Source organism: Orycteropus afer, unplaced genomic scaffold, assembly GCF_000298275.1.
Source record: "Orycteropus afer afer isolate SDZICR_OR568_19922 unplaced genomic scaffold, OryAfe1.0 scaffold00577, whole genome shotgun sequence".
NCBI lineage: Eukaryota > Metazoa > Chordata > Mammalia > Tubulidentata > Orycteropodidae > Orycteropus > Orycteropus afer.
The window spans coordinates 1390734-1399057 of record NW_006922164.1 but is presented as its reverse complement, the minus strand read 5'-3'; the positions used below and the strand labels follow the sequence as shown (position 1 = coordinate 1399057).

The 8324-nt window shown below is 44.1% G+C and overlaps 1 protein-coding gene across 1 annotated transcript in view; it reads right to left on the bottom strand.

The window, feature by feature from the left end:
- Positions 1-8324, bottom strand: part of ANOS1 (anosmin 1) — a gene marked incomplete at its 5' end in the record, with an annotated part of 224888 nt that overhangs the window by 13297 nt on the left and 203267 nt on the right. The window contains one exon of the mRNA XM_007956168.1: positions 4215-4361. Within this exon, the coding sequence (XP_007954359.1) occupies positions 4215-4361 (147 nt within the window). The remainder of the gene's footprint in view (positions 1-4214; positions 4362-8324) is intronic.

Genomic DNA, 8324 nt, shown 5'->3' with positions numbered 1-8324 from the left:
CTTCCGTAGTGATACTGCCTCGGAAACCCAAGGAGGGGTCGCCTATGAGCCAGGTTTGACTCGACGGCACATAACAACAACAACAACAACAACAACTTGTCTTCAAGCTTTTGTATTGTAACTTGAACCGTGCAAACCTTTCGGAAAGCGTTATCCTTTGTGGGTTGTAGAGGAGGTGCATGAGGAAAGCTGGTCCCAGAACAATGTGAAGCTGACACAGCTCAGATTCAGTGGCCTTTCCCTTCTCCCTGGTGCCCTGTCCCCTCTCTGCCTTTTGGCGACCCTTTATGACTCCACCCATAAGAGGACCCATAAGAATCTTCCCATTCACAGGACTCCCTGTGTGGTGCAAACAGTGATGCTGGCAGCTGCTAACTGGAAGTTTGGAGGGGCTACCCCACCCAGAAGTGCCTCGGAAGAAAGGCCTGGTGATCTACTTGCAAAATATAGGCCTCTGAAAAGTCTGTGGAGCTCAGTTCTTTCTACTTTGACACATGCGTCACACCATGCATTGGAATCCACTCAAAACCAACTTTAAAAGAAGAAAAAAAAGTAGTGTTGGTTTTGTGCTGGCCACTGTGTGCTAAGCACTTGGTATGCATCATCTCATTTCTTCTTCACAGCAAACCTGGGGAGTGTCCATTATTTCCCCTTGAATATTCATCACATTCATAGAATGAAGGAGAAAAGTCCACTGATCATCTCACTAGATGCAGGGAGAATGTTTGATAAAAATCAAGCTCATTCATACTGAGACTTTGCAAACAATCACGGTAGAGGATTTTATTATTCCGATAGAGGATGCTGTCTTAGGCTGGGTTCTTCAAAGGAGCGAAGCCAGTGAGGTGTATATATAGGTATCCCCTGCTTTTTGAAAGTTCCCTTTATGCTACTCCACTTTCATGAAAGATCAACATTAGTCCCTGTTTTTGCTAATGGAAAGAAATCTGAAGAGGATTTTGGCTTTTATAAAAAAAAGGCGGAAAGTGAAGCTAGCCTTCATTTTGTTTTGCAGGGAGCCATTAAAGAGGCAGTGCGCTCCCTGAGCAGAGGTGGTGATGTCACCAAGCTCCTTTCCTGGAGGCACACTCAGTGTCTCAGCATGGAGCTGCCGCAGCTCCTAAGTGTCTGTGAGCACTGTAGCCAGTGCTGGTCTAGGTTTTATGTGTTAGTGGGTACGATTGGGCAGGTTATTGGCTGAGAATGCTCAAAATTTTTCCCATGTGGATTAATGTAATTACTTCTTCGCTTTAGGGCATCTCACTGTACTAAAGGTTTCATGTTGTTGTTGTTGTTGTTATGTGCCGTCGAGTCGGCCCCGACTCATAGCGACCCCTCCTTGGGTTTCCGAGGCAGTATCACTACGGAAGTAGGATTGCCCAACCTTCCTTCCGAGGAGTGGCTGGTGGGTTTGAACCGCCAGCCTTCTGGTTAGCAGTCAAGTGCTTTAGCCACTATGCTACCAGAGCTCCTAAAGGTTTCATAGGAACGCTCAACTTCTGGATAGTGAGAGAAGTCTGTATATATAAAGGAGATACACAGAGAGAGATTTGTTTCAAGGGAATGACTCATGCAGTGGTGGAGGCTGGCACGTCCCAAGCCCACGGGCCAGCCATCAGGGTGGAGGCTTCTCCTGACTCACATGGCTGCCGGGGCTGATGAGCCCCAAAGCGGCAGGTCAGACAGCAGGCTGCTGGTTCACATTCCAAGAACCAGGGATCAGAGGGTGATGAGTTGGACGCAGGATCCAGAGAGGGCTTTGCTGGAACATCCATCTATATTGGATGTAGGCCACACCCCCTATGAAACCGAATGGCTTTTCAACTGATTGGTTGCTCACATTGTATCACAAAATAGAGGATGATGACATTATATTGCATGATGGAAGACCGATCAGTCCAATGTCTTTCAGGCCACTGAGAATCACAACCTGGCCAATGGATGCATCACATTAGCCATCACAGACACCTTCAGACACCTTACAATGAACACCATCCCTGCTATCATTACTTTCAGTTGACATAAGACTACAAATCTCCGCTTGTATTAAGGCACGGGGGAGAAGTAAAATGCTAAAAGCCTGGGAAGGAAAGTATAAAACTGTCATCATTCATAGACTACCTGATTGTTTTTATAACAAAACTACAAATGAATCATCTGATAAAATATTATAGCTTTGGTAGTTACAAGGAGACCTGGGAGAGCTGGAACTTGGAGGAACAACCTTGTTTTTTCAGGTCTCACAAGTTTTTTGCCTTTGACCGGCACAGTCTAACCACTCTTCTACGTCTCCTGTAAATGGAACATATTTGAGTTTTCCTTCTCTGACAGGTTTGCACCTTACACAGGTTCCAGCTTTCACAGCTTTTACCATATAATGATATTGTTGGATTCATAGCCAACATATAAATATAAAATGCCTTGTGAGTACAAGCAAAGAACCCTGGTGGCATAATGGCTAAGTGCTTGGCTACTAACAGAAAGGTTGGCAGTTCAAACCTACCTAGAGGCTCTGTAGGAGAAAGACCTGGTGATCTGCTCATGTAAAGATCAAAGCCTAGAAAACCCTCTGTCACAGAGGTCGCCACGAGTCAGAATGCAACGTGTGTACAAGCAGCAAAAACGAGAAAATGAAACAGAAAAACTATGCCACATACAACAGGACTGAAATGAACACAAATGCCTGGGAATAGTCATAACAACAGGTAGTACAGCCTCTTCACAGCGTACATAAAACATTACTGAGAGAGTTATAAAACCTTAATGAACAAAACAATGTGGCATGTTTGTGGCTTAGAAGGCTCAATAATTTTCAATGTAAATTCTTCAGTCACTGACACATAGATGAACTACAATTCCATAAAGATTCTAGCAGAGTTTTATAGAAATTGGCAGATTCATTCAAATATTTATATAAAAATATGAAAGGCCAAGAAAAGCCCAGACAATCTTGAAGAAAAAGTAGATATTCGAGGACTTTTGCTAGTATCAAGAGTATCAATAAAGTTACAGTAGTGAAGACAGTGGAGTATTTGCACAAAAGTGGAAAAATTGCCTGATGACACTTCAGAGATGCTGAAAAATAACCTGCTTCTCTATCACTCTCTCTGTCTCTCTGCCTCTCTCTATAGATGGATGGATGGATGGATAGACAGATGAAAGATAGATATAGATATAGATAGATAGATAATGTGTATATACATATGCATATACACATATCAACCACCAACCTACTACCATTGAGTCAATTCCAACTTATAGCAACCCTATAGGACAGAGTAGAACTGCCCCAGAGGGTTTCCAAGGCTATAAATCTTTATAGAAGCAGACTATCTCATTTTTCTCCCATGGAGTGGCTGGTGGGTTTGAAGTGCTGACCTTTGGGTTGGCAATCCAATGCTTTAACCACAGGGTCACCAGAGCTCCTACACGCAGCAAAAAACCAAACCAATCTCACTGCCATTGGGTCGATTCGACTCATAGCGACCCTTCCTTGGTTTTCCAAGGTGGCAAATCTCTAGGGAAGTAGATTGGCCAGTCTTCCTTCCAAGGAGTGGCTGGTGGGTTTGAACTGGCAGCCTTCAGGGTAACAGTCAAATGCCTTAGGCACTATGCCACCAAAGCTCCTACATGCACACATACATCTATATATGTTCTATGTATATAATTAAGGCAAAGGTGGTTAACTGAGAGCTTGGGAAAGGGAACATCTTTAAATAAATGATGCTTGGTTACTTGCTATCAATAGGGGAAAAATACATTTCCCCTACATTGCCCTCTACACAGAACTCAATTCTGGGTGAAAGTCAGTCAAGAGTGAGTGGCTTTATGATCTTTGTGTAAGCAAAGATTTCTTATACAAGACACGGAGAGCAGTAAACAAAAGGAAACAAAATCATGAATTGGTCATCTCTAAAATTAAGGACCACTCGGAAACAAAAAAGATGAAGCTTCTTGCAGTATGTGAAGCTGACAAAAGACTCCTATATATGATACCTTTCGCTGATTTCCAAATGGCAGCAATCAACATTCCAGGGATCAACACTGACCCACTCAGACTTCAGAACGACAAGGCATTTCACTCAAAGGTAGTTCAGTATTTTGCTCACCGATGCTTTAGTTAACATCAGTGTCATGACCTGACACATCCTCTTCCCCAAGTCCCTTCACATCACTGAGTGATTTCAGGTACATCCCGAGGACGGTGTACGCACCTTCGGTCTTCTTCCAGTAGACCTTGACCTGCAGTTGGTTGTCCTGGTAGAAGGGAGCTCCGATTTCTAGTAGCCGGGTGGTTCGTCGTCTTGGGAAAGGGGACTGAGTTTGAATCACACCCTTTCCAGCTTTCCCAAGTGGCTCTTCTACAAAAAATTCAAAGTACAGCATCCTGACTTACTTGTTAAAATGACCATACAACAAAACAAAACAAAACAAAAAAACCAAGTTCACTGCCATTGAGTTGGATCTGACTCATAGTGACCCCTCCTTGGGTTTCCCAGGTGGTATCACTATGGAAGTAGATTGCCCAATCTTCCTTCCAAGGAGTGGCTGATGGGTTTGAACCGCCAGCCTTCTGGTTAGTAGTCAAATGCCTTAGGCACCCAAAAGGAATCCTGGTGTATTTCATTTCGTTATTATTTCACATTCAAAACCAACCAAACTCACTGCCATCGAGTTGATTCCGACTCATAGTGACCCCCAGTGGTCTTCCAAGGCTGTCAATCTTTACAGTAGCAGACTGCCCAGTCTTTCTTCCATGGAGCAGCTGTGGGGTTCAAACCATTGACTTTCTGGTTAGCAGCCAAATGCCTTAACCATTAAACCACCAGAGCTCCTTTCACATTGTTGTTATTGTTGTTGTTGTTAGGTGCTGTCGAGTCGTCTCTGACTCATAGCAACCCTATGCACAGTAGAACGAAACACTGCCTGGTCTTGTGCCAGCCTCACGATCCTTATTTCACATTAGTGCCTGTTTTTTAAAGTGAAGTATTATGTGACCACAGATTGTTTCCATGCTCATGTTGAGGACCCTGCCTTCATGAGACACTGAAATACCTGAAGACGTACATAATCCCAGAATTTAAGATGATCATCCATAGTATTCACCATGCAGAAAGATGCTTTGATAAGAAAGTTGGGACATTTAGGGGGAAAACAGTCTTTCTCTTAATAGAACATTTTAAAGTAGCTATGAAAGATGTAAAATAATATTATATTAGCAGTTAATGGAAGCAATAGATAGCTTTTCACAGAAATGCAGACATTATCCATCAATACTCTGGCCAAGTCCAACTTTCTCAGATTAGTAGCAAAGAGTCCAAATTGAATTAACAATGGTTAAATGCCACCTTCAGTCACAGCACTCAATGACTAAAGTACACTGCTGAAATTAGTGACAGACATTCTGAAATCTGACAGATATTCAAGTGGAAAAAGAAACTATTCAGCAAGTGGAATGGAATTCAACGTTGCCAGTATGTCAGAATGAGGAGTAGGATGTAAGGACACATCCATTCACTTTTTCCTTCCTCTGTAAGCACTCAGTGACTGGGTGGAACCAAGGTTTAACATGCTCAGCTGCTACCCAAAGACTGGATGTGCAAGTCCACCCTGAGGGGCCTCAAGAAAAGGCCTGTGATCTACTTCTGGAAACTCAGCCAGGCAAACCCCATGGAGCACCATTCTAGTCTGACACACATGGGGGCCATGGATCAGAACTGACTCCATGGTACCTGGTTACTACTTTCCTAAGAGCCAGGAACTGAGCCTGAAGCTGGAGGTATAAAGCTTTTGTACCTGAGGGGCTCTCGAAATAACAAAAGACATGTCTACAGAAAACTATATCACACAATGGAGGGCTCTACTCAAGCCATGCACACAAGGCTATAGGAGCAGAGTTGGGATGGAAGGGATCACGCAAGCCTGACCAGCTCCTGTTAAGTGTTCCTGGGACAAGTGCTCACAGATGTTCTGGCGACTGAGGCACAGGAGTGCAGTGCAGATTATTTTAATATCGGATGATACTTTAGGAGGGAACCGGGACGCATTGGGGAAGACAAGATGAGAATAACTGTCCATGCTCGTTAATGCTTGGTTTTCTTTTCAATATTAACTTTTTATTCCTATTATCTATTTAAAATGCACTCCATATACAATCATTACAAAGCAAGGACAATATAGAAGTGAATAAGAATGAATTACGTTGTTGGCAAAGACTATTGAACACACCATGGACTGACAGAAGAACAAACAAATCTGTCTTGGAAGTACAGCCAGAGTACTCTTTAGAAACGAGAATGGCCAGACTTCGTCTCTGATACTTTGGTCATGTTCTCAGGAAGGACCAGTCTCTGGAGAAGGATGTTGTGCTTGGTAAAGTGGAGGGTCAGCAGAAAAGGGGGAAGACCCTTAACGAGATGGACTGACACAGTGGCTGTGACGATGGGCTCAGGCACAGCAAGGATTGGGAGGCTGGTGCTGGACTGGGCAGCATTTTGCTCTGTTGTACACAGGGTCGCAATGAGTCAGAGCGACTCGACAGCAACTAACAACAACAGGAATGACCCCAAGCCCCAAGAGTCCCACATCCAATGGGAGATAGAGACATGCTGCTGTAAAACAAGGCATGATGGAATATTTCTCTGAGTTGGGCAATTTTTAACACTAGGCCATTTCCGATTGTGTCTGTTGAGGGTCATGATGTGGCTCTACAGTTAGTTTCCTTTTTGTTTTTCTGTTTGAATTCAGCTGCATCTTCTGCTGCTGGTGCTATGAATGAAAGCTAATCACCAGAACCAGCCACGCTCCTGTGCATGTTTATATTTCTAATTTCTTTAGCTCAGAATGCACCAGCACTGCTTTCTGCCTGGTACAAACTTTTTATCCTTCCAAAACCTCTGTAAGCTCTTATACTAACTCCTTGGTGAGCATCTCACATGGTTGCCTAAAACAAACCTCTCTGAAGTGCTTGTCTTAGCTCTTCAGTGCTGCTGTAACAGAAATACCACAAGCAGATGACTTAACAAACAGAAATTTATTCTCTTGCAGCTCAGGGGGCTAGAAGTCCAGATTCAGTGCACTGGCTTCAGGGGAAGGCTTTCCCTCTCTGACAGCTTAAGGGGAAGGTCCTTGTCTCCTTTCAACATCCATGGGCCCAGAATTCTTTGGAGATCTCTATGTATCGTGACATCAATTTTCCCCTGGGTCTAGGAAGTTCTAAGCACAGGGACCCCAGGTCCAAAACATAAGCCCTGCCCCTGGTTCTTTCTTGGTAGTAATGAAGTCCCTCCTCCTCTGCTCACTGCTTTCTTCTTTTATCTCTTGTAAAATACAAGATGATGGAGACCACGCTCAGGAAAACTACCCTAAGGTCAGATTAGGGCTGAGAGTAACGTTGTAATTCTTTCACAGTTGATTGGCTGCTCACATCAGATCATATTATAAGGGAGGACTGCATCAATACGTAACCTCAAACCACCAAGAATCATGGCCTGGCCACCTTGACATACAGAGTGGGAGGACACAATTCAGTCCATGACAGTGCTCCAGGATTTTTCCAATCTTGAACTCATTTTTTTTCTTTCATTTGCTCCTCCTTTGATTCCTTCTTTCTGAATTCCAACCAGCCCAAAGGTTGTTGTAATTGTTGGTGTGTATGTGTCGAGTTGATTCTGAATCATAGTGACCCTATAGGACAGAGTAGAACTGTCCCACAGGGGTCCTAGGCTGTCATGTATATGTAAGCAGATCATCAGGTCTTTCTCCTGTGAAGCCATTGTTGTTGTTGTTGCTAGGTGCTGTCGAGTCATCTCCAACTCATAAAACCCTATGGACAGCAGAAGGAAACACTGCCCAGTCCTATGTCAGCCTCACAATCCTTGCTATATCTGGGCCCATTGTTGCAGCCACTGTGTCAATCCATCTCACTGAGGGCCTTCCCCTTCTTTGTTGACCCTCCACTTTACCAAGTGTGATGGTTGTGTTGTGTGTCAACTTGGCTGGGCCTGGCTGAGTGGCTGGGCAGCTGGATGTAGTATTCCCCATAATAAGACTGGTAATCAACTCCATGGTGGAATCTACTGTGAGCAGCTGAGTAGCTGCCTTGGGTGTGTGGTCTGCTTCCTGTATATAAGGAGAAGTTTTGAGAATGGTCTCTAGCCTGTGGCATGCTTGGACCCTGCATGTAGCCGTATCATTGCTCAGCAACCTGCCATGCTCTGCTGACCTTGGGACTTATGGTAGACTTAAGTTAATGGCCTGCTGTGTGGTTTGGTAACCTCGGGACTGTGCCTTTTTACTTGTCAACCTTGGGGCTTCTCAGCCTC